General features: G+C 34.8%; 1 protein-coding gene across 1 annotated transcript in view; it reads left to right on the forward strand.

Moving 5' to 3' along the window:
* The first annotated feature begins 3,084 nt into the window (after nucleotides 1–3,084).
* Nucleotides 3,085–27,633, forward strand: part of Spase25 (Signal peptidase complex subunit Spase25) — a 29,055-nt gene continuing 4,506 nt past the window's right edge. Inside the window, exons 1-3 of the mRNA XM_089104545.1 lie at nucleotides 3,085–3,137; nucleotides 18,937–19,008; nucleotides 21,236–21,369. Of these exons, the coding sequence (XP_088960671.1) occupies nucleotides 3,123–3,137; nucleotides 18,937–19,008; nucleotides 21,236–21,369 (221 nt within the window). The 5' untranslated portion in view covers nucleotides 3,085–3,122. The remainder of the gene's footprint in view (nucleotides 3,138–18,936; nucleotides 19,009–21,235; nucleotides 21,370–27,633) is intronic.

A 27,633-nucleotide genomic window follows, 5' to 3' on the forward strand; every position in this document is an offset into this window, starting at 1 on the left:
ATATATTGAGGGAATCACTGCCCCAGAATTGCTTAACCGACATGTATAACAAACTCAAAGGAATAAAAAAAACACACTCAAAGGAACAAAAAGGTCATAATACGTATATATATATGTAGAGGGAATCACTGCCCCAGAATTGCGTAACCGACATGTATAATTTTATTACAGATAATTTTAATGAAAGTCGGATATCGTGGCTTTTACAACAAGACAATAAAAATGTGTGATAAAATATGAAATAGGAATAATAAATAAATATGTTTGGAAATGAACATCACAATAGATTTTTGTAAAGCACAGCTCTATTAGAAACGGATTTGTTTTAATTGAAAACACAATTCTGTTTCCACACTTAAAATCAAATCAATATAATTGTGACTACTGATTTGTGGCCCCGCCAAAGATCAGAGGGGGGCTATAGCCCCAGCCAGCCCCTCTTAATATGACACCACTGCTTAAAACCTTTTATACAGTATCTTTTAGTCTAAAAAGTATCATTAAACTAAGAATTTACTTCCCAGAAGAACAAGGCTAATACCTCTGTAATTACCACAGTCATTCTTATCCCTTTCTTATAGAGGGGCTAAATTGAAGTCTCCTAAAATCGTTTGATACTTCCTCTTTTTCAATAATCATATGCAAAATCTTTTGTAATTTATATCTAACCTTACAACCACCATGTTGAAAAAACTCATTTACTACACTTTCAGCATCTTTGACCTTACTATTTTTTTAATCCTTTTAGTGCCGTCTCTAAATCTTCCTCATATCCCCTCACTTCCAAAGTGTTAGTAGCTTATTCATGCCTTTCCATATCTTTTCCTATACTTTAGCATAGTTTAGCGTGTTCTAAAGATGTTCTTCCCGTCTCTCTTTAGCTCTTACCTTATCATTAATTGCGGCCCACTAAGGCCAGGTTGTTTATTCCCTTTCAGTGTTTAACATACCAACACAATAGTTTATTATTGTGCCGTCTGGCTGTATCTTCTAAATCTTCAGAAACTTTATCCGGGGCCCCCGCTTCACACCTTCTCAGCTAATATTTCAAAACTTTCTCTAATATCCTTACATTCTACTTTCTCTTATTTTCCTATGAAATATTGCCCAAATAAATTTTGTACAAAGTCATCTTCTTCTTTTCTAAACCTAAAGCATTTTCACATAAAAAAAACAAAACAAAAAACTAATATTACTAGCTGCTTAACTTCCTTTATAAAAACAAAATCTGCTACTTCACAAACTATTTTTATAAAACTACTACAGCAATCTTCTATATTGTCAAAGTTTATATTCTTTAGTTCTGATATTCAAATGCATCCGGAAACTTTCTCTCAAATTATCATCCTAGAGTCTGTCAAGGTCATATCTTCTCACTAGGCAGTTACCCCTCCTAAACTTCAGCTTTAGATTAACCCTAGACGCTACAAAATGGTAATCGTTGCTTTTAACATTAATAACAGAACTCTTTATACTCTGGTGTCTGGTAGCCTCTGTCGATCTTGCCATTCTTCTGTTTACAATAACATAATCAATGAGGTCAATAATCATTAAGGTCTTACCCTCCTTTGAGTAACATGCTAACTTACGGCCATTTTATGCCCAACTACTGCATTGATTAGAACTAGATCGTTTTGCATGCAGCATTGCACCAATCAATAACCACTACTATTGTTTTTCCTAAATCGAATATACCTAGGCTAGAATTCCATGTATCTCTATTCCTACCAGCCTGGGAATTAAATATCCCTAAAAAATATACCCAGTTTCTACCTGGGATTCCGTTTATTCGTTTTTGTAGCTGTAAGTAAAATTTACCTGAGTCACTAGTATCTCCTTTAGTCGGCTCTATTAGAGTATATGTTACTATGACTGATGCCTTGCATTTTTTAGTCGTAGATTAAACAACTAACATTCTATTATTAATACCTTATCAGCCTTAACAACACTTAGCAACTTTTTATTCATTTTGAGCTTTACTCTTTGCTTATGCACCCTATCCTCTTAGCCTAAGTTAATAAATTCTATATCACCTATTTTCAAATCTCCTACCCCTGGTTATATGTTTCTGAAATTCCTAACAAGTCCAGTTTAAAACTTCTTAATTCATCAGTCAAAATATCAGTACGATACTTTTATTTTAACATTGTGACATTCCAAGTTGCTGTGTTCATATTATTTAAATTACAAAAATTATTATTACCTGAGGAAAAGCAACGGGTCCCAAGCCTGTGCAGGGTGTGGACAAACACATATTCTCGAACCTACAAGAAACACCTAAGCCGGCTTAAAATAGAACAGCAAGAAATCTCTGGGACCACCGGTGTGAATGGAGGTTTTTTTCCGATCCTGGGCCCATCCTAGTCACAATATGGTTTTCCAATTTTGACGACGCTCTTCTATAGACAGGAGTCAAATATCTTAATCTTGCACAAGTAATCTCAAGCCTATTACCTCCAACCCATTATATATTCATCCCTATAAACATTACACTACTAAGGGAAGTCCTCACCATTTGTGAACACAAACAAAAACAAACATTCATGAAAATGACTACAGCCGTCAATTGGCGTTTTGTTTTGAATTTACCGCTAGAATTTATAATATTGATACTGCGAAAGACCAATTTGAGAAATATTGTAATTTTTACCTCATAATTATCTAGACCAGGAAGTGGTGAAAATATTTGTATATATATTGTTTATTTTAATTCAGAATAAAGACACGCAAGAATCTTAATCAGATCACAATTTTCAAAAACATTTTTAGCATTTTTGGAAAATAAAAAAAAAGAAAAATCAAGGTACTCAAGAGTATATTTTTTGGTATTGAATGGTATCTCTATCTTAATTTTGCGCTGAAGTACAACGAAATACAGGCATAAAGAAATTTTACACAGCAAATTGATACAGGGCAGACATACCTTAACATGGAGCACAACAAAGCTTTTTTCTGTCATAAAAAAACTACAAATTTTGACAGGATGTCAACATTTCGCAAATCGATAGCTTCTGCCCGAGAGAGTTAAAGCTAGTTAGAACGCGACTTTATTCTAAACAATTAAGAAAAAGAAGAAGTAGAAGACAAGTGGCCACGTCATTGTTGTATGCTTTTATTCCAAGATGGCTGAGAAAGAAGTAAATTCAGATTTTATTCAACTAAACATAACTTGTATTTCAATATTGATCAGAGTAGTACTAGCTACTTTCTCAATGTAGGCTTTAGAAAGTATGCTCAGGCCTACCTAAGAATACCTAATCATTTTATAGTAAAGACATCACATAGCCATTGCTAATTTGCAATATACTTTTCATTGCCCTTTCTCAGTATAATAGTCACTAGGGGTAACCATTACATTAGGAGGGGAGGGGGGAATTTCAGGTAAATATATACCAAATCATATTATTGACTTATGCATAAAGTGAATATACTAGGTGATGCCTTTTTTTATGCTGTTTACAAATATAGGCTAATAATAATTTTTGTCGGAAATGAATTTTAGCCCCCTATATATGCCAAATCAGGGTATAGGCCTATATTTCTACATTAGGGTGGGTGGGGGCAAATTTTGTTTCTGATGTAAATGGGAGGTAAGTTTAAATTTTACCCCCACCCCTAATGTAGAAATATATACCCTGAATTGGCATGTATAGGGAGGGGGGCTGAAATTCATTTCTGATAGAAATGATTATTTTATTTGTAATCAGAATAAAAAAAGGCATCAAGTGGTATATTCACTTTATGCATAAGTCAAGAATATGATTTGGTAGATATTTACCAAATTTCAAACTTACCTCTCATTTACGTCAGTGATAAAAATTTACCCCCCCCCCATAATGTGCAGATATATACCCTGAATTGGTATATATAGGGGTGGGGATAAAATTCATTTCAAAAATGATTATTATTATATTGGGAAAGAGCATAAAAAAGGCATCAAGTGGTGTGTTTACTTTATTCGTAAGTCAATAGGGTGAACTTGGGTAAGTCCGGCCCTTTATCGAGTTTTTTTCAGCTTAATCTGGTCCCAAGATTGTTTTGGAGTTTCTGCCACAATAAAAACTATTTGATGTTGCTGTTGATCATACTAATAATATTCCGCACAATCCAGAAAGTCCCCAAGTTTTGTTGTTTCCATGAGTTGCTACACCAAAGTAACCCATCTCAGGGAGGCCGAACTTACCCCGAGTCTGGGGGTAAATCAGGCACCTCCCAGGTAAATCTTATGTAAGTAGAGATAAAAATTATTTCACACTAAGACATGAAAGAGGGTCCCTCTATGTACGGAAAAACCATACAAACCAAAAACTCTCGTTAATGGTTTGTATGTGCCACAGCAGAACATCAGCTTTCTGCTTATCATGGGGTAACTCCGACAGTGCTCATACGCATGGCAACACCTTAGAAAAACTTCCCTTGGACTCAGTACGTTACCCTTCTCTTGATGCCTCAGTATCTAGGATATCTAGTAGGCAAAGAGTTGCCCGGAAAGCTCAAGTAATCACATCTGCAGAGGCTGTGAGAGTGCTTGAACAAAGAGAGAAAGAGAAAAAAGAAAAGCTAGAGAACAAAAAATGGAAAGTAAAAAAGAACACGTTCAAGCCAAAACTGAAAAAGAAAAAGAAAGATGATCTTTCCAGTGAAGACTCTGACGTTGATGTCTCATCGGGTTCCTCAACTGACGAAATGGATATCTGTGATACTGTTGGCAGTGTGCATGAAGAGAAAGGGGAAAAGAAGCTAAACATACAGCTAAATGAGTACTATGCTGTAGCATACGATACCAAACGAGATCAACAAGGCTGGTATATTGGAAGGGTGCTTGATTTTCCCGATGAAAATCTTGTTCGTATAAAATATCTTCGCTGCCTGAGCCTAGCCGACTATTCATACGATTGGCCGAAAAAAGATGACATTGACAAAGTTGAAGAAAACTACATCTTTGCCGGACCATTGAGGCTCTCTGGAGCTGGTACCTTCACTCTACCACCATTCCAAATTCGGCACATCATCAGCCTGTACAAGAAGCACATTAGTGCCTGCAAGTGATCAAAAGTTTGCTTTCTCGAATCTCTTTGATACTAATTGAAACTGCTTTTTTTTTTTTTTTATCCTATTATTTGAAGTATGTCGTTACCTTTTTCATATTTACAATAAACAATTTGAAAAAATACCTTTCTCAGAGACTTCTCCTATGTACGGGGTAAAACCATTCTTCTTCGGACTAACCAACACCGAAATGGTAATCTGTTCAGTTGCAGTATTCACCCTGGCAGTCACTCTTGTTAAATTCTGAGTCTCCGATTTCTTACTCTCAACATATCGTTTGAACTTGGCTGGATCAAACTTCGCGTTGTCGACCACATCGCGGTTGATACGCGCTGGAATAGCGGAATCGTAAATTCCTGTCGCTTGAAATGATTTTTGAATCAGTGAAGGGGTTAAGTAAGTCTCCCAGATCTGACATAAAATTTTCACGAGGCCTGGTCGTGACAAGCTGTCACCTGGGTGTGCTCGTTGCCAGTTCACGAGCTTCTTCTCATAGGATGATTTCAGCCCTTGGAAAATAACCCTGTCAAGGGGCTGCAAAACATGGGATGCATGGGCTGGCAACTTGAGGATGGTAACGTTCGTCTCTGAAGCAAGCGTCACAAGAGCCAAGGATAAATGGGAGTCATGGCCATCAAGAATAAGAAGTGGTTTTTGTTTCATCTGAGGCAGAAAAACATCTTTAAACCAGTTATAGAAAAGGTCTGCAGTCATATATCCTGTCTTAGTAGCTGAATAATATGCATCTGGATGGAGGTTTCTTAAGTGAGATGTTGTGTCTTTTCTTAAACCCAAACCACCAGTCCTCACCTGGCCGGTTGTTCGTGAAACGAGTACTGATTTTGTTCATGCTGACATGTTTTTGCACTTCGTCTAGGAACTGTTGTTTGGTAAGCCCCATGCCCCACTTTTCCATGACCTTCAGCGAATTTGCCATACTCTTCTCAACATCAGGAGGTAGGTCCGGAGCTCTCCCGAGAGTAACAGCGGGCGATTCGTGGAAAGTCCTTTGCTTTTTTGTTTGATCCATTAGTGTTATTCTCGGTCTGTTATAAAATTTTGCAGCTTTTTTTAAAGACATTCTACATGATAGAACTTCATCTTTGGCTTTTTTAATCTATTCAGCAGTATATTGCCCTCCGGCCCCCTTGTTGGTTTTTCGGTTGTACTTGCGTGGCATCTGGGAAAAATGCAGGTTTATAGTAACAATAGTAAAGCGTAGCTATTGTATAAGAAACGAAAAGCCATATTGACAAATTCAAGCTTATAGCGCGTCCAGACTCCGTTTTCTGGAAAATTGGAAGAAGGAAAAGCTGTCCAGACTTAACGTTTTTTTTAAAATATCTGTACAAGTTTATCAGATATCCTCATCAAGGTTTTTTATTAGCCAAAACCTACAGAAAACAATTTTAGAGCCTCTGTTAGACAAGTGACCCTTTTTTTGTTCTAAACCACATTAAAAAAAACAATTTTTATTTTCCACTTATGGCCTCATTGGGGAGGGAAAATCTCTTGATGATGGGGAGCAACAAATTTTCTCTCATGAGAAAATTGTTGGCGTTTGCATCCTGAGAAAAACATCAGAAATTGTGTTTATTCCCTATGGGTACTCGTGGATTCAGCTATATTGTTACTGATTGACAAACTTTAGAAAAAAATCATATTAATCACAGTCAGTATTTTGGTGCTTTCGACCCCAACCCTCTTTACACTCAAATATATTCTCCTAAACGTGTCTACCATGCATTTGCTTTTCTGTTAGAACCAAAAACCGATGTTATCTAGTGTTTCATTGGAAAGCAATCCGACGATACTAGGTTTAATATTAACTTGGCACAATGCGATTCTTCAATGTCTAATTACTTTCAGCTTTGACAGATTTAGCTGTTAATAATAGTATTGATTTTCATGGGTGTAGCGAGGGGGGCAGCTGCCCTCCCCCTCTAGACCTTCAAATTTACATTAGATATGGCTGAAAAAGCAGATGGTTTGGAAAAAGCAGTTGATAAAACTCCATCACACTATCGACTTGGGTCAAGACAGTGAATAAACTAAACTAAAAAAGATTCGTATATATCATTTTCATGTCTGTAAACCTTTATTATTGGAAAAAAACATAATAAACAACTGGAAGATGCAAGAAAATTACATAAAAAGTGAAAAATATGAAAGCAAAATCTTAAGCAAAAAATTTAGACACTCAAATCTGAAAAAAGTATTTTCGATCAAATTAAAATCAAAAAAGGAATTTATTCAAGGTTTTCTCATAACGTTAAGTATATTTTTGGCACAATCTTTCTTTTCCAGTTCCATTTTTCAGGTAATATCGCTCCTTTTTGTCAAGATCTTGGGATCAAGGAATAGTTGACAAATACAATTCACTGAGATCTAGGCTAGAACTGCAAAAGACTAGCCAATCGTATACACGGGGAAAGTCTGGCCCCCGTGTCGGAATTTACCCTGTACGGGGCAAGTCCGACATGCCGGAGTTACCCCGAACGGGGGTTTTTCCGGGGTAAGTCCGACACCCCTTGTATATCCTGACTGGCTTGAGGATAAAATACTAATAAATTACAGTAAATACTTCAACTATCCTATTAACTCATCAGCTATTTACAATCAGTCCATCCTCTCTTAAGTTTTCCGCACTATCAGTTAAGAATAACTACCCACCTCGTGGTCAGCAAAGAAGCCCTCCTCGAAATTTCAAAAGTTCGTCACCGCAAGAGGGGTTAAAAATGGCGGCAATACTAAACACTGTTGTCAAGTGCTAAGCCACAGGACGAAAATGAAGTACAGAACCACAGATTTCTGTCTTCACTGAATCAGATAAGACAGGGGTGACGGAGTTACCCCGGTGTCGGACTTACCCAAGTTCACCCTAATATAAACAATAAAAAATTTACCTAGAATTGTATTCCAACCCATGCCTCAATATGCCCAGGTTAAGGTACAAATGACAGTTTGCAGCATATTAAGACTTCCCTACATTATTATGCCTTCTAGTTAGCTTGTCATTATCAATTTTAGGGTTGACCATTTCTATAGGGAACATTTTATTAAAATGAAATGAGTATCATTAGATTCCTTATTTTATGCTCTTTCCCATTATGATGGTCACTTTTATGAGAATTCATTGTGTCCCCTTGCTTTTGATAGTCTCAGATAGAGTAAGTTACCCTGTATTTAGACAGCTAAGTCCTTGTGGGGATACAACCAGATGGCTAATTTGACAGTGTATATATTTATACAAATCTTTGAATCAGCCAACCAACAAACCAGTATTTTAGGAGTCCAGCTGGACATAAAGAAACATTTTAAGAAAACAATTCTTACTCCATGATGCACAGAATAATCCTAGTTAACACATTTTGCAGGGAGAGAGCCTCTATCTTCACTTCTTTCCTTGTTTTTTCCAGTTTTTCTAGGAAATTTATGAATTTCTTAGAACCTATATATTCACATAATATATACCCCCATCCCCCTAATGTGCAAATATATACCTAGAATTGCATCCTCAATTTAAATATTACATTGTTTTGCATTGCAAATGAACTTTACTCCCATATTAGCTTATTCAGGGCTTACACAGGAGGATCTTTCTATGAAGGAAGTTTTCATGGTGGAACAGACATTGCTAAGAAGGGGGCACTGGATTTCCCAGCATTATTTAAAAAACAACCAGAAATTAAATAAAAAAAACAATTTTTTCAACTGAATGTAAGGAGCAACATCAAAACTTAAAACAAACAGGAATTATTATTTATATGATTGGGTTCATCCCCTAGTCAATACCTTGTTCTTTACACTAAAGTTTTGTTTTTGTACTATCATCAGAGCTATTTATTCTAATTAACAGCCTTTGTGATTAAGGGGTCATTCTTAAAGAATTGGAACAAAATTTGAATTTTAGCATAAAGAGCAAGTATTGACTAGAGGGCAAACCCCCTAATATACATAGTAAAAATATATGAATATAGAAGTTCATTACATAAGTTAATTCATAACTAAAAATTTAAAATTTTCAAGAAAGCCATTTAGCTAAAAAAAAAAAGTAAAATTAATATGCAAATTTTGTTTTAATTATTCATGTACAGTGAGCCAAATTTAAAACCTGCATTAATTCAAAATGTTCAGAAATTAAATAAAAAAAAAACAAGTTTTTTTAACTGAAAGTAATGAGCAACATTAGAACTTAAAATGAACAGAAAGTATGTCCATCCTTGTGTACAGTTACTCCTCCTTTGCCAGACTATAAAATCTGAAAACAACTTCAAAATATTCTAAAATCCTTGCTTAGTCTAACCTGTAAATTTCCATTGGGCCTTATTATTTAGCTAAGATGAATGTGAAAATCTCACTTAATGCCTTTTTAATGTTCTTTTATAATTGAATAATTGCTACTTTTACAAATTGCACTTGAGCCCTTAAAGGGGCCCTGAAGGTATTTTATGTGAATAATGAAAGAGCTTATAAAAAGCATCAAATGATGTATTCACTTTCATCCTAGCTAAGTCATATGGTCCACTGCAAAGTTACCATGAAGTTTACCCACCCCTCCCCCTTAATGTGCAAATATATACCCTGAAATGTCAACAGCAAAGTTTTGAATTGCAAAATTCAGCACTAATTTTGTTGACAGCATTTAAAAAAATTGAAATGGTAGGAAATCAGTTTATATTTGAGTTGCCTAATAAATGAGGTTTGAATTTTTATAAATAAGTATTTTTGAAATATATTACTCTTGAACAACCTATTTGTAAACTAGTGATATGTTTTTAACCACTTTTCAATAACTTAACTAGTGTTGATAACTTCTTTGTGTGGTTACAAAGATGAAATGCCTTTAGGGCCCTTTAAGGTTCAAGATGCAATTAGCCCCAGAAGCAATTATTGAATTATGAAAAAGCATCAAATGATGTTTTCACTTTCATCCTAGCTAAATTATAAGGGCTACTCCAAATTTACCACCTAGCCTATATCATTCCTCAAAGCTGTTCATCTTACTTTACCCTGTGCCCTAATTTGTATGTATATATATATATATATATATATATATATATATATATATATATATATATATATATATATATATATATATATATATATATATATATATATATATATATATATATATATATATATATATATATATATATATATATATGCATATTAGAGGGGTGGGATAACATGAATTGTTATTAGAAAATGTATAGGCTAGTAAGTATTTTAAAATTTTAAAGTTGTTTTCAGAATTTTGTAGGGTTTTTTTTCTGAGGAGTATTTGTAGGCTTAAACTAGGGCCAGCAGCTAATCACCAGTTCAACAGTTAAATTCCTATCACGCCATTTAGAAATTAGATTGTTTTATTGTTGAATTTATATAAATTTTCTTTTATCTAAATAATATAAACTTTCTTTTATCTAAATATGAAAATGCTGATTAGCTTGAATATTTAAGCCATCAACAATGCTGGGTATTATAATTATCTTGATAGTCAATAGCAGAGCCTATTCTTGAAAAAAATGTGATGTTAGACTCAAACTTTGAGTCTATTATCCTGATAGTCAATAGTAGAGCCTATTCTTAAGCACACATGTAAAGTTTGAGTCTAATCTTAGACAATGCCATCATACATTTGACACAGGATCTTAAAGTTAGAACAAAGCACAGGCCTCCCACTGGGTTCATAATTATGGATAAAGTTTATATTATTGACCTAGGTTTGTAATGGTTCATAATTTAGAAAAAAGGTTCATAAAGTTCATATTTTTCTTGTCATTGGCTGGAAAGCACTTGCAGTTGCCATCTTTTTCTTTATAAAGGACAAGTGAAGTACATGTGCAAGAGTTTTATTTAAAATGTTTCAAAGTGTAACACTGCATGTTTTGTGAAGATGTGGAGATTCCTCCACATTGTTTTCTGAAACATGTTCCAAGTTGATGGCTAACCATTGTTGTTTCAGCTGAGAGACTTGATGAGCAATAGGAGGCTCTTGATGTGTATTTCCTGAAATTCATTCCTAAAAAAAGACCAGAATTGATGAAGTCCAGCAGATACCAAGAGATATCTAGCTGTCTCAAGAGGCCACAACCAAAGCATTAGTCCTCTTTGTCATATCTTTTGGAAAGCTGTTTGCTCAGTTCATAGATTTATTTCAACATGAAGAACCACCTATCCACATTCTATATGATGAAATGCATCAACTAGTAATGATGACCACCAGATGTTTTGTCAAGCAAAATGCTTTGACTGATATTCAGAAGGAAAAAAAACTTGTTGAGCTCTCCCATTCAAGCAGGGATTTTCTTCCATCTAATAAAGTGGCATGCAGTGATGTTGTGGAAGAATGCCTGTCAAAGGTACAAAAAATTGATGCTCTGAACTTCAGGAGTAGTGCCAGAACTGCTTACCTGGCCACTTGCCACCATATTTAAAAGAAATCACTAGGTCAAAGTACCCTTCAGCATTTCCAGTGCCTGTGGCCGGATGATTCAAATCTGGAGACAAGAACAAGTGACTTTGAGAAAATCATTGGATTTATGCCTTTCCAGGCAAATACTGAAGCTGCCAGTGATGAATAGAACTTGTATAATCTGGAACCAAGTTTGCCTAAAAACATGGCTTCATTGAGGATTGATATTTTATGGAAATTGTTTTTAGTCTGAAAAATTATCAAGGACAGACAAAATATCCCTTTGTTTCAAAGATAGTAAAATCAGCTTTCTGCATGTTGCATGGAAATGCTGACATTGAGTGTGATTTTTCCTGGTCAGGATGGATCATGACCAAGGAAAAATCATTGATGACAATGAAAATGCTCAATGCTAAACTGATAGTCTCTGATGCTCTAAAGAAGTTTGAGAACAGGCCCAAGTTAGTCCCTTTTACCAGAGGACAGTTGAATTTGGGGCAAAATATGTTCCTGAGCTATAAACTGTACCTGGAAGCTGAGCAATCTAGATAGGCTGAAGAGGAATCCATTAGGAAAGAAGAAGAAGAGGAAAAAAAAAGAATGTTATCTGAGAAGAAGATCATTGAACATCTGGAAAAAGATTTTATTGAGAAGAAGTCAGTTGAAAAGGAAGAGACAAGTAGCAGAAAGGTTTCTTCAAGAAGCTAATGAGAAGCTGAAAAAAGCTATAGATGCCAAAAACTTTGCAGAAATAAGCCTTGCACAAAGTGTGATTGAGGCTTTGAGCCAGAAGATGTGAATAGAACATAAGGAAGCCAGAGAGGTTGATCTGATACAGACCAGGGTAAACAAATGGAAGTTGTCCTCAATTTCATCATATTTTGTCAAAAGGAACAAGTAGAGTGGAGTTATTTTGTAATGGCGTATTATGTACTGTTGTATTAAAAAACTCATGAAAAAAACAACAACAAAAAAACAAGAAGAATATGTGCATCAGTGATGAAAACACCAACTGCTGCTTTTGTCTCCACTGACAGTTTCTGAGGTACACATATCATAGATTTAGGTTCATAACTGGTTCATAAAAAGCGCAATCAAAAGTTCATAAAGTTCATATTTTTCATGTAAAATCTAGCAGGAGGCCTCAAAGCATCTAAATCACAGACATACTCAATCCTAGACATATTTAATCTAACACATGTGCTGTAAATCAGATTGATTTTTTATATAGGCTAGGTTCCATTTTGACAAATATTATCAATACTGAAAATTGCAGATTGGAGCAATCTAAGAATGTTTCCTTGTGAAGCTCCAGAGTTGATGTTTGAAGTTTTTTCATTGTTGTTTAGTCACCAGGTGCAGTTGGATGATCAGTAGCTTCCCAGTTTGAGTTCTCCCTTGATAACCACTCAGGATTCCATAACAATATTTTTTTAAAAAATCAAATTTGAGATAAATTAGATAATAAATATTAACAGGCATTTTGAAATGAAGAACAATAAAGATAATTTTGCAATGTCTGTTTTGTTTCATCCAGTATTTTGTTGGCCTTATAAAATATCATTCTGGCTTTTCTTCCCTTTTGTAATGTCAAGAGATGTCTAATGTCAATGTTCTTTTGTTTTTTTTTTGTTTTTTTAACCTTGCAAAGTCATTACTGAGGCCCACTCTAGTTTATCAAGAAAAATCAACTATGACAATTGATGCTTGGTCAGTTTCCAAAAAACTTATTTATTTAGTCAATATACATAGTAATTTTCACAAACTAGTCTTAAAAGCTGGCTTTACTTTATGTTTGATATATGTCAGTAGTATGTTTCTGCTGTTTAAGACATGATTATTTGTAGATAACACCCCTAAATAGATTTGCATAGAGACATAGTATTATTAGTATAATGCCTAATCAGTTAAATGAAATTAGAAGTGTGTGGATAGAAAACATGTGCGCATAGAACTTTGAATGAACATAAAATGTATACATAGAACTTTCTATAAGATAGCCTACCTTTACAGACCAATAGTAATACAGGAAGATGTAGAAATCCTTCAAGAAGAAATGCTCTCATCCAGATTCAATCAGGTGTAAAATTGAATTTTAATGCAAGGAAATGTAAAGTAATGTCAATTCATACCCCTCCCCTGAAAATGTCAATGATTCACTTACAGTCAACTATTAATAATTTGAAAATCAATAGACCAGAGGAAAAGCTCAAATTACTGACAGTTCAAAATAACAGGAGTTTAAATAATCAAGAAGCAACAAGGAAGAATTTCAAATAAACAAGTGCTTTATTGAAAATACAAAACACATTTATGTGCATACATACACATAAACACTTATATTTAACTTTTTTTGTAAAGTAGTCTATGATTTTTTTTTTCCTATGAAACAACTTCCATTTTATATTATCCAATTCATTTTCAATAGTAGTTTGAGCTGTAAAGAAGTTATCACTTGTTTCTGTTCTGAGAGTATAGGAGTGTAAGGTGTTGATGGTGAATTCTCTTGCCTTGCTTAATGTGACTAGAGAACGTTGCTCTTCTTCTTTATCCTCATTGTCATGTAGAATAGTCAACAATTCAACATCAAAGGAAAGCTGCTTCATTATCTTAATTCACACTTTGGAGCAAAATTAAGGTCCATGCTGGATCTGCTCTGCTCTGTGTAATGATGGTAATTCAGAATGTCACTGTGTTATGGGCTCAGTGATGTTGCATTAGTTGGCAGCTGATAGGAATGGACTGTTCTGCTTATATTTCCATGACTTGTTGTTCTATTCTTTGTCATGTCTTGACTCGAAGGAGGCACTCGTGGGTGCAGTCACAGTTGTGTCTTGAAGGTTGTTCCAGTCCTTGGAAATATGCTTGTTAAAAAAGTTTTCGCATGTTCTGGTTTTCACTATTTGCTAGCTTCTGCAAGTCTCCTCTAGTGCTGTGTAGACCTGTATGTTTTGTGAGGAGGGTGTTTTTTGGTTGACTATTATATTTGTAGGTCAGCATCATATCACATCTGTGACATACCAGCATTAGTAGTTTTAGGTGCTCCAGTTTCTTATCATGTGGCATATTTTGTAGACTTGTGATGCATTTGGTGGCATGTCTTTGAACACCTTTAGTTATTCTGGTGTCATGCTTGTAGGAGGGGGAGGTCAGACACATTGCAAAATCCAAGAATGGCCTAACAATAGCCTTGTAAAGTCTCAGGAATAATGTACAGGAGTGGCTGGTGATAGTGCATTTCAATAGGCCTAGACTTGAGTTAGCTTTCAATACTGCTTGTTGCCAATGGCCATGGAACTCAGTTGCTCATCAACAAGTACTCCCAAGTCTTGTTCTTCATGACTGGTTTGTAGCTGAATATCAGACTGTGACTTCTGGTCATGCATGGTATACTGGTTGGAGGATTGTTATTGCTGAAACAGAGGACACTGCATTTAATGATGTTGAACTTAAGCAGCCATTCACTGGTCCACTTCTGGAGGTCTGATTGCAGGCTTTGTTGAATGGCTGGTCCAAAAAGCTTGGAGTCATTGGCGTAAAGTGTGATGTTATTTGTGGCTTCCTTTGTCATATCATTTATGTAAATGAGATAGATGGTGGGGCTTAGGATGGTACCCTGAAGAGCTCCACTGACAACATCATATGGTTTGGAGAATACTTTATCTCCGTTATTAGTGAAAAGTTGGACCTGCTGCTTTTGGTCTGTCAGGAAATGCATCACCCATTCTACTACATCAGTGTGGATGCCAACTGCTGATAATTTGTCCCTAAGGCGTCATTGGGGCACCTTGTTAAACGCTTTGGTGAGGTCAAGCAAAATAAGGTTAACAGGTACTCCCCTCTCCAGAAGGTCAGTGATGATATTGTATGTTTCAAGTAGGTTGGACTCCACTAACTTTCCTGGAAAGAAGTTGTGCTTGTCTGGTGACAGTATATTGTTGGACAGAAGATGTGTCAGAATTTCAGCATTCACAATATGTTTGCCCAAAGGAAATTATATTGGCAACTTTGCAGCAGCAACAACAACAAATAAATTTCGGAATCTGAGACATTGGAAATCTCAAGGGAATTAAACTTATATATCACCAGTTGAAAAACACATAAACAGAATGAAACACCAAGATAAGCAACTATAATACAACACTAGTTTCTATTAATTGGGAAAATAACACGCTAGATTTTGGAAAAATGTCTTTGACTCACAATTTGAGGCAATAATCCACAACTCAAATTTCATAATAGCACATGGGTTTGTTGATCAACAATGGTAGTGACATTGTCCATGTGAACAAAATCATCTAAAGTAGACTCACCACAGTTTGGTAGAAGTCTGCATCATGTCTCTTAAAGAAATGAATTTTATTCATTCTTGTAACTCTGATGACCATCAAATTTTCTGTTAGCAAACCCACAATTTTTGAAGCAGTCATGTAGGGTGGTAGGATTGACATTTTTTCAGGCCTTACCAATCACAATTATGGAGGTCAAAATGGTTATTTTCACATTTTCATCTTTATCAGTGCTATCCAGCAAAAGCAAAACAAACTTTCTCCGGTGACTTACTTACTTGACTTAAGTCCCGTCCATCCTCAAAGGTAGTTTTGGGGCCTCTTCCTTCACTATGTTATTGATGTGGTGTCTGTATGAGTATCTGTCTTCAGACAGGCATAGAAGCTGCAGCAGGTCTACAACTTCTCCCTGGTCCAGTGGTTGCAATGGTGTGTTGGGAGGAAAACAAGTTAATTTTATGTGGTATAATGGTGGGTTGTTATGCATGGTGCAGTTTTTCAGTAATAATAAACTTTTGTGTTTCTTCTTTTTATGTCATTAATTACCAAGATCAACCATTCATCAAATATATTATTATCATCCATGGTTATCTGGTAGAACAATAAGTTGTGGGAAGGGGTTTTACCTTTAACATATTGAGGTTGAGAGGATGTCCCTATTATTACTGGTTTTAACTTCTGAGATCTGTCCATGTTATAGGCCAGAAAGAAAGTTATGCTATCCATGCTCAGTTTTCTATCATGACATTTTTTGTCTTTGAATGTTAGGGTGTGGCCAGGAAGACATTTATAAAAAAAACAAAAACAAATCCAGTTTCAGCAATGTTGAATATGTTGCATGGATTGTAGTCTTCCAAAAGGTGTTTTAGGTTATCTATCCATTCTAAACAAGTGGAATTGTCTGATTTGGCACTCTCTCTGCAATTTTTTTCTTAAATGTAATGGTGAGCTGTTTTAAAAAATTTGAAAGCTGCTCATCGCTTGCTGTAGATCTTTCAATAGCAAGATACTGCTTTTTCCTTCATCATGAGTCCTCCAGCAAAAATCCTGTGTCTTCTACACTGATGGGGCTTGAGCAAGCAATCCTTAAGATGTGGAAACATGCCTTGGTGAAACCTTTCTCTTCCTGTGTTTGAGCTGCCACTTTGGGTGAAATGAACTTTTTTTTTTTAATCAATGATGAAGCAGATGGTAAAATAGCAATGCTGGTATGTACTCTTTGTGGACTTCAAAAAAGCATTTGATTAAGTTGATTTTCAAACATTGTGGAGAGTCTTATGGTTCTTAGGCATTCCTGAGAAGCTAGTCTGTCTAATAGTTGCCATTTACAAAGAGGTAGAATACTGTGCTAAAACCTGAATGCAACATATGCTACTTTAAAGTGATGACTGGTGTCAAGCAAGGATGTATCCTGGTACCTTTTCTTTTTGTCTTAGTTTAGACTACATGTTTAGATAGATAAATAGACATGGAATCCAAATTATAGGAAAGTTTCTATAGGACATTGAATTTGCCAATAATGTAGAGCTAATTGAAGCCAACGAGCAAAAGCTTCAGGTATTCCTAAACAAGCTTGCAAAGAAAGCTGAACAGTTCACACTACACATCAATGCTCCAAATGCTAAACCTAAGCCAATTAGCAGTTCAGCCATGGGAATTCAACTAGGAGATAAAGACATTGAACAGGTGACAGAGTTCAGGTATTTAGGCAGCACAGTAACTTCCAGTGGCAACTCTGAAAGAGAATTATGCACCAGAATAGCCCTAGCCAATGCAGCAATTCAGAGACTTCTAACAGTCTGGAAATCCAGAGTATACCCTCAAAAGCTGAAACTCAGACTGATCCAGATCAATGTTTTGTCTGTTCTGAGTTACTTTATGAAACGCCTAAAGCTAACTGCATAACAGGAGAAATATCTTACTGTTTTAAAAATAAGTGTCTTCACTGGATCCTAAGGATCAGCTGGAGGGACCATGTCAGCAACAAGATCACATGTGATCCAGACATTGCCTCTCTTGTGAGGCAACAAAGGTGATGTATTCTTTGTATGTCAGATCATAAAATTTGTGTAATGCTCCTCCACTGGCAAGTGGAAGGCACCTGTAACCAAGGAAGACCAAAGAACAGGAACTCTCTAGAACATACAAATGTGACAGAAGAGCCCTCCAGACAAGTCTCATCCCAGAGTGGGAGGACATCTACACGTCATCCTACTTGAGACTCACTGATGCTCTAAGTGCCTGTGGAGGAACTAAGGTCTAAGGTAAAATAGCAAACTGTTTTGCTGGATCTTTTTTGTAGCTCTACTCTCAACTGCTTCAGTAGCAAGCCATTTTAGGGGCGGTGATGCAAAAACTACATTTTTTGTGTACCTGTTGAAATATTGCCAAAAATATTTTCCTGGGAAGCTAAGGTAAAAAACTTTTAATTTTAGCACTCTTTATGGTATTCCATAAATTGCAAATGCAGAGCAGGGTAGGGTTGTGGGAGCTACTACAATGATCTGTTAATAATCATCATAAGAAAAATAAGTACACCCATTGGTGTAGTTAGCAAAAGAATTGAATCATTGCCTTCAGAGGCTGGGATTTCTAATATATGTAATTGAACTTACTGAATGAATGAAAAATTGAATGATCTATTTAAACTCATAATAAAAAAAATATAGAAGAAGTACAACACAGACCAATATGCAAAAGAAAATTAGACACAAAAGAGTTTTGGGTCCAAAATGGGTGGCAAAACAGATATTTTGAAAATATAGTAAAAGCACAATCTTTTTTGCTTAATGTCTGTGTATTACATATATATGTGTAGGCCAATTACATAATATATGTATATGTATATTTACCCGTGCTGCAGCCATTTAAACATTTGCCTCTCAATTACTTGAACTATCTATCTTGGCTTGTCTCTTTCTACAATTAGCCATGTTTTGATGCAACCTACTGCAAGATACTTGATAACTTCAATTCAAAATCAATGGACTCGGTCCATTGATTTTGAACCAGTCCATTATATATATATATATATAATAACTTATATTGGACGTGGATTTTCCAAGATGGGTTTTATTCCATTGCATGGGTGGTCTAATGTATACATAGTTACACCAACGATTAGACTGCATACTAATTTGAAAACTTATTTTGCTACTCAAATAATTGTTTATTTTTTTGCAGCAACCAGAAGTCAAAATTAACAAGTGGGATGCCAGTGCTCTGAAAAACTCTTTGGATGACGCAGTTAAAGATGTAAGATTAAAAATATTTGTATACATTTTTAAAGTAGGTGTAGGCTGATAGGTTATAAAGTAGGTTATAGTTCATATGTTGCCAAAATTGTCAAATCCTAGAATTCCATCATTTTCTTCTTCTTTCTATTGAATTTCAGCAATTTTAAAACTTACCTACCAGACTGATATTAGTTTTGATTTGACCTGTGATTGAACTTTCCAACACTGATAAGCAAATAAATACCGATTAAAAGTTCTTTATCCATCTATTTATTCATTGATTTAATCATTTTCAGTATTAGTAAAAGTATTATTGTATTCTTGTTAAAAACAATTTTATCAAGCTTACGATAAGAAAAACATCAAAACAGTAACCTTAATTTATTCATATTTTTAGGTATATTATGAATACATGTTTTTTTTCTCAAATTCTCTGCAATATATTCCTATACATGTATAGACAGGGTCCCTGCCCCTCCCCTCCTTGGGATTGGTCAAAAATCGTTTCAGAGAAACCAAAAACGTAGAGACCTGTAAAATGGGCCTCTTTCTTATTTTGACCCTTCTTTCCCCCATAAAAGAAGTATTCTGACCCCCCTCCATCTTAATGGACCTGTGTGTCTTTGTATTCTGTAACTTAAAGACATCAACAATAAGGCCCCTACAGGTTCTACAAGACACTGTCTTTCCATGACGCATATTGGAACAGAATTCAGATAATAAAGCAAAAAAAAAGAATAGTTCTCAATGGAATGCAGTAACTTCTATTAAGACTGATTTTTTTTTTTGGGGGGGGGGGTGTTTATTTGGTTTGCCATACTTTAACACTTTCCCTCCAAGAGTACATGCTTAATGGCATGTCTTTTGGAGAAAATCTTTCGGATGTTCAGGGTTGTACTAGCATAAAAAGGCTGATAAACTCTGGCCTGTGGCTATATAACCATCAGATTTATTTTTTAAGAATAAGGTAGAGCTAGTAAGATGTTGATCATCACTTTCTTATTAGCCGGCCACCTACCACTAGAATGCTTGATTGTTTTTGTTTATTGTTACTTTTCTTGTTTCTTAGCATTTGTTTTTTTATTCCAATTTGGGCTGATGCTAGGCGTGGACAGCAGGTGAAACTCTTGAGGCCACAAAAATGTGCTCTTTTCAATTTAGGTAATGCCATGTCTGATTATTGCACAGTATAAATGGTCTGTATAATGTTTGTATCTTGTCTGTTTTGCCAATATGTTTTGTTAAAAAACAATTGGCTTCATAGAAACAGTTTTTGCTCATACAAATATTGTGTAAAATTAATCGTTTTAAACTGATAACTTCAGATTTTACTTTAGACTGGGAAGGATATGAAGTGATTAGATTTTCAGCAGTTTTAACTGGGTACTGGTAAGAGGTTAACTAACGACATCTATTTGGTTCTTACTAACAATTAGATGACAAAACTAAGATTTTACGTCAGGCCAGGAAGAACAAAAAGCAATTACATTTCAGTAGTTTAAGGGGTACTGGTAAGTGATTACTAACGATATCTATTTTCGGTCTTAGTAATATTTAGATTGCAAAGCTAATATTTTCCATTAGGCCAGGAAGAAAAAAAGCGATTACATTTTCAGTAGTTTAAGTGCTTGTTGGTAAGAGATTAACTAACGACATCTATTTTAGATCTTACTAACAATTAGATGGCAAAAATAAGATTTAACGTTACTCCAGGAAGAACGTGAAGCGATTAAATTTTCAACTACTTCAGTAGGCACTGGTTAGTGATCAACTAATGCCATCTGTTTCGGGTTTTACTTACAATTAGATGGGAATATTAATTACATAGAAGTTATGCATATTCAAATATATGCGGTATTTTTTTCTAGGTAGATTGTTGGTCAAACTATCTTAATCGAAAGCCAAAACGATTCAGTTTTGGATCTTTTTACCGGTTTATTAGCTTAGATATTCTTTGTGCTAATTTTCATAAGATTTGTTTAAATATCAATCTTAAATTATCAACACTGAAAAAAAAACGAAATTCCGAAAACACGACTTGGAATAGGATCACGGCTTTAACTCTTTCTCCAAATGGGTTTCACTTTCCTATGGCTGTGGCATAAGGAAAAAATTAATTTTATTATTTATTCTTATTCTTTATATATATATATATACTTTTTTATCATAATTATATTATGATTATTTACTATATATAGGAAATATATACTTTTAAGGAAATAAATAATTTCCTTATTTACTTTCAGGTACTTATTGGCCAGTATAAGTATACTGAGAACTTCAACGTCATTGATGGAAGATTACTGATATGTACCATTGCAGTTGGACTGGCCGGCTTTGCTTTAGGATGGGATTATTTGTATCCATTCCCAAAATCTAGGTAAGTTAAATAATATGCATTACAAAATGGAGAAACAGGGTGTTTATATGTAAAAAATGCAGTGACTAACAAAATTATTGTTCTTTTTACTGTTTCAAAATTTAGCATCAACAACGGATAAATACAGCAGTCGGTAAATAAAAGGTAGTATTATTTAACCTCCCTTTATGACCCACTCTTAAAAAATTATATATTTGGCTTGAAAAAATGCATAACAAACATAAACTAAAGGAATATAAAGTACAATGCTCAAAAGAAAACAAAGAAAATAAAGAAAAATAGTAATTGAGAAACCAAACCAGGGTGGTTTTTAACCAGTAAAAAAAAAGAAGAAAACGGAAAAAAAAAAGCAAATATTTTGGCAAAGGCATCCGCTAAACGCTTCGGAGCTCTAATAAGAGAGCTTCAAATAAAAGATAAGTTATAATAAAAGAAAAATAGAAGATAATAAAAATAAAAAAGAAGTCGATATTCATTGGTGAATGTCTGAAATACCTTTTTTCTCCTTGGATTTAGTCAGCGTTGCCAGTCAACTTTTTTAGTTTCATGCACGGTTTGATGATGATAGGTTGGGTTGGGTTAGCTTAGGTTTTTAACCCATTTTTGATATTGGTAACCAAATTTAATCTAACATAAACTGACAAAATCTAACCTAACTTTAATTTTTACCATCATAGGTTGCATGAGACTGAAATAGCTGACTCGTAAAGCTAATTGAATCCAACCAGAGAAAAGGGATTTTCGGACATTCACTGGTGAATGTCAACGTTAACCAAATTTTGGACATTCGCGATAACATTTATACAAAAGAAAAAAAGCTGCGTTTGAAGTAACATTTGTATAGCCAGTGTGGTCTGGAAACCCTAACTAATTGCAATACACTTTTTAATATAGAAGGATAGTAGAGTAATCTCTTTTTCTCTTTTCACTTTCTTTTTTCATTATTTCTGTTTTTCTGTTGCACCTTTTTTTTACTGTTGTCTTTTTTCCTTTTTCTCTCTTTATTACTGTTGTCTTTTTTCCTTTTTTTACTTTTTCTCTCCTTTTTACCTTTTTCTCTCTTTTTACTGTTGTCTTTTTTCCCTTTTTTTACTTTTTCTCTTTTTTTACTGTTGTTTTTCCCCTGTTTTTACTTTTTGTCTGAATTAAATAAAAAAAAAGTTTCTTTGGATCAAAGTAATATTAATAACGTCATGCATTGTGATCACAAATATAGTTTTGTTTTAGGGTTTAATATTGTTTAATTTGTTTCAGCTGACGCCGCCGGTGACGTCAGTTTCTAAAAGAAACATAGCCAGTGTAGTGTGAGAACCATAATTAAGTTGCAGCACACTTTTTAAATTAGAAGGGTAGAACAGTATTCTTCCTTTTTACTTTTTATTCCTTTGTTGTTTTTTTATTGTTTTCTTTTTACTTGTTTTTTTCGTTCTGTTTTTTCTTTCCCTTTTAGTTTTATGGTTTAATATTGTTTCGTTTGTCTCAGCTTATGTCGCTGGTGAAATAAGTTTTGTGTTTTTTGTCCTCTAGAAAAGACGGTGAATTGTTCGTACATTCTTAGCTTTAAGTATTTTTGACACTGCCTTTCCATGACGTAGAAATAACAGTAGAATTAGAAGAGGGCGGGAAACTTCCTTTTCTAAATGTTATTCTTTTAAAGAATTAAAATAGTCTGGATTTTAAAATTTATAGAAAACCAACTAAGAATAATAGATTTTTGTAATTTTTTTCTGTGGTCACGCTTGCCAAGTAAAAATTGTTTTGATCATAACTTTAACAGACCGCATTTTCAGTATTTGCTCTCCGAAAATTATTAAGGAGGAGTTGTCATTTCCAAGAAAAACTAATAAGTAACCATTATCCAAGCTAGTTCATTGACAAGACTTTTCCAAAAAAAAGAAAAAAAGTTCCTGAGATTTCTAAGGAAGTTTTGAGACTACTGAAGAGAAAGATGTTTTTTGTTCTCACCACATGTTCCAGGGCTGAGTGAAAAACTAAAAAGAATTCTACAAAGTAATGGTTTAAAGGTAGCTTAAAAGAGTAGTAATACCATTGGTAGTTTTCTAAATTCTGGAAAGGATTGAACTTCATGGGAGCAGGACAGTGGAGCATAGACAAATCCCGTGCACTTGCGAAAACTCCTATGTTGGATGCACAGACTAGAATTTAAAAATTAGATTACTAGCACTAAAATATTCTATTTCATCAGCTTTAAGGCAAAATTCCAAACCTGAAGGTTTCATATTAGCTCTATTGGAACACATTTTTAATTTTCCGCGCCATTTTATTATGCTCGAGAATGTCTCTTTGATTTCTAGGGACCGGGGTGGAAACAATATAAACTAAGAAAATTTTATTAAAAAACATGGTTTTGAATAGAGATGCGAGTGAATTTGGCTTAAATTTATTTATGATAATTTACTTAGGTCAGATAAAGTAAAGTTTATTTCTTCCAATGCATTTGACCTCTGACCCCATGGGCGTAGGGTGGGGGGGCAGCTCCCCCCCCCCCTATACCTTAAAATTTACATTAGATATGGCTTAAAAAGCATATGGTTTGTAAAAAGCATTTGATAAAACTCCTTCACACTATCGACTGCCCCCCCCCCCTAGACAATATGCTGCCTAATGCTGCCTACGCCCATGTCTGCCCCCCTGATAATTCAAATCAAGCTAATGAACTGAGAACTGGGAAGTCAGGAGAGTTGCTTCCGTAATTGTGTTGGAAAAAATAAGAGCACTAATGCAATTATTTTCTCCTGTACAAGTATCGTTGTTTTAATTGTTATAGTTTAATTTATCTGCTGATGATGATCACTTGGCATGATTTCGAACTATTCAAAGATCTTGTCACTGTCTAATAAAAGGATTTATCCCTATTTGAACTGTTATTTGTATGTTCTTAACTTTTAGATCGAATCATCTTCATATCGACTTCATTCATAGAACTCACGTCGAATTCATTGAAGAGCGGTTCATTTGAACTAGATTAAAATCATTATCATTTTAATTATTGTATTTTATTATTTTACGGGTGAACTCATAAAATTGACTCAAGGGTTAAGACCCACACACAAAGATCCATTGCCTCTACACTAAACAAAAATAAAAAATATATAGTATCAACAGCCGTTGGGATAAGTGACGCCAATCCATGAAAATTTAATGAAAGTGGGGGGGGGGGGGGTCGGAGCAATGTTTATTTTTTAAATTTACGTGGGGTAATATTGTTGTTTTCTTTTTTTTTAACGAAAATACAAAAAGAAATAAATGTTTTTCAAAATATAGGCTGACCCGTCAGTTGGGTGGTGAAACGATTATTTTTTTTCAAATCTGATGAAGACCTTTCTTCATCCCCGCAAGAGTTGAATTTATGCTTTACAGCCTAAGAAATATTTAAAATAGTACTTACTTTTTTTTATACTTATCTTCTAACACACTGAATGATTCCTTTACTACTAAAAAAGAAAAAACTAACAAATAAACACGCATCCCTAATCTTTCTTCTGGCAAAAAATACCAAATTCTACATTTTTGCGACTAGGAGCTTTACAGTAGGCTAACCTCTACAGTAAGATTTTCTGATACGCTGAATCTGATGGTGTGATTTCCATTAATATACTACGTATGTTAGGGGGTGTTTCCCTTTTTTTTTCAAAAATAAAGCAAATTTTCTCACGCTCGTAACTTTTTATGGGTAAAATTAAACTTGATGAAACTCGTATATTTAAAATTAGCATAAAAATCCAATTCTTTTGATGTATCTATTAGTATAAAAATTCCGTTTTTTAGTTTCGGTTACTATTGAGCCGGGTCGCTCTTACTATACAGATCGTTACCATGAACTGTTTGACTAATGCTAATTGCAATTCATCTCAGCACAAACCCGCCTGCTTCTAACACAACTACAGTCATTTCAATTTATTGCCTATATTTATCTTACGGGTCACTACTCGTCCTGAGAGAATTTCATGTGGCATTCATGTTTTAACTGCAGTACCCAGGGTTTTTAAGTACGTCTTTGTCCACTGCTGGATACAAGTAAATAAGTAAAAGCAGAGAATTAAATGGAGCCTATTTTTTCCAAATTGTGCAAAGGAAAAGTCAAAAAAGCCTCTGAATACTTCCATTGAGTAATTTGTAACAGAAAAGCTTTAAAAATCGTCTTCCATTTCCTTAATAATAAATTATTTTTTATCCCGATATTTAAGACTTATTCTTTGGTAAAAATTTAATATATTTTTTTCAAAACTTCTGTAATGGTATACAAATTTTTTCGTCATATGTTTATTTGCTTTATTTCTAAGCTCCTAAGTTTCAGTCTTGGTCAGGATTTGATGTTTAATTTCACAATAATTAAATTAAAAATGCAGGAAATGGGTTGAATACGACTGTGTTTAACTAAAACACAATAATTAAACATAAACTTAATTATGGCGTTTAGCTGTTACTTTCAACATTGCATTTTTTAAAGGACGTCTTCGCTAGGCCTTATTTCAAGTATTTTCCCTTCTGAGGTAAAAAGGTAAAGGATACAGCAGTGGACTTCACAGTCCCTGCCGGTGATGCTGATCTCCGTTTATTGGTCCTTCAGCCAGGAAGTGCAATGGAGAAGCTGGGACCAGCCATCCTGTGCTTGCACACACGCTTACTGTTTACCTTACCCGGATTTTTACAGGTAGCCTACCCATTTGGAGGTGGGTCGGCTCTTGTTAAGTTTACAGAGTGACACCACTGACCCATATCAAGGCCGTATCCAGGGGGGAGGGCTTCAGCCCTCTGAACAAACATTCTGGATACGCCTTTGGTAAATATACCTCTATTTATTTAAGAAACAGAACAAAGTTGAACCTTCCCCCCCCCCTGTTGTGTAATTTACTTAATTAACGCAATTTTGCTGTAATTAAACTTGCTCCTAACGCAAGTTTATCGGATCAACCTATTTTGCCCCCCCCCCCCCCCCCAAAAAAAAAAAAATCCTGGATCTGCCCTTGCTTGTGGTATGCAAACTGAACTACAATCTAGAGAACGAGACGATTCCATTCCATTAGAAATTGGACATTCACGTGTATTAATGTTTGGTGATAATCCAAGACTTGTAAATGGAGAGGTGATCGGACCAAAAACGACGAGCTAACCATAGTTTGGCTAATCAAAAGAAAGCTGTCAATATAAGCTAAATATGATGCTTCGAAATGGGCATGCTAGACAAACATTTTTATTTGAAGCATTAAACATTTTAGGAGAGAGAACTCTCCGCTGTCTAACTCTGCAGTTAACTTGTTTATATCCACATTTTCGCCACTTGATGATTTTAGGTGTGAATTTAAATACTGAAGAATCTGTGATGCGTAAGTGTGCACTTTGTATATTTTTGAGAAATGATTTAAGGGTGAGATTTTTCCCGTAGGAGGATTGCTCCTATATGACAAATGGCCTGATAAACATTCAAAAAATTTTAATCCTCACTAAGTATGAATAAAACTAGTCCCTTAAAAGTGACTGTTGCTTTACTATACTTATTCAATTGTCTGAAAATCATACATATCTTAAAATCATACAATCTGAATCTTCGTAAGATTTTATTTTTCCATTGTGCCTCGTATTTTCTGAATACCTTGTTCATTATGATTGTTATTTTCGGCCCTCCAAAACATATCTACATAATTATCTGGGAGGCGAAGGTCGGTCTCCCACTGAACAAGAATTTATTCACGAAATTGTAAATATTTCGTTTTCCAGCTGCTTTTTTCCAGATTTTCCTGTAGGAGGATTGCAGGAGCGTATATGGAAATTCATTCTCCGTGGCAAATATTGGGGTCCAGTCTTTTTACCCATAATTGTACATGTTTTTTCTTTCTTTTACGTACCGCCGTCATCAGTCACCCCCCCCCCCTCCTGGCTTTCAAACACAGTTTATAGAATTATCCAGTAAGTTTATCGCAGATCATTTCTGGTCTTCATTCTCGGTGCGAACAAAAAGTTCCTCCCCCTTATTTGTGCACTTATTGTCCACTGATTGGTTCAGCCAGCCAAGTGGTTTTGTCAGTACTTGTTCCTTGTTCCGTATTCTTTGTCTACCCGTGAAAAGATCTAATGCCGCTTATGTTTATATCTGCAAAAACGTTCTCTGGAGCACTCACACCTCGGTCCGGGTTTTTATAATGGGTGAGATAGGGAAAGATCATACTGGATAATTATATAAACTGTGCTTTCAAAGAATACATTCTTTTTGTATTTTCGTTAAAAAAGACCTTTTTTTGTATT

Source organism: Artemia sp. Qi Xiang Cuo, chromosome 18, assembly GCF_049724085.1.
Source record: "Artemia sp. Qi Xiang Cuo chromosome 18, ASM4972408v1, whole genome shotgun sequence".
Lineage (NCBI taxonomy): Eukaryota > Metazoa > Arthropoda > Branchiopoda > Anostraca > Artemiidae > Artemia > Artemia sp. Qi Xiang Cuo.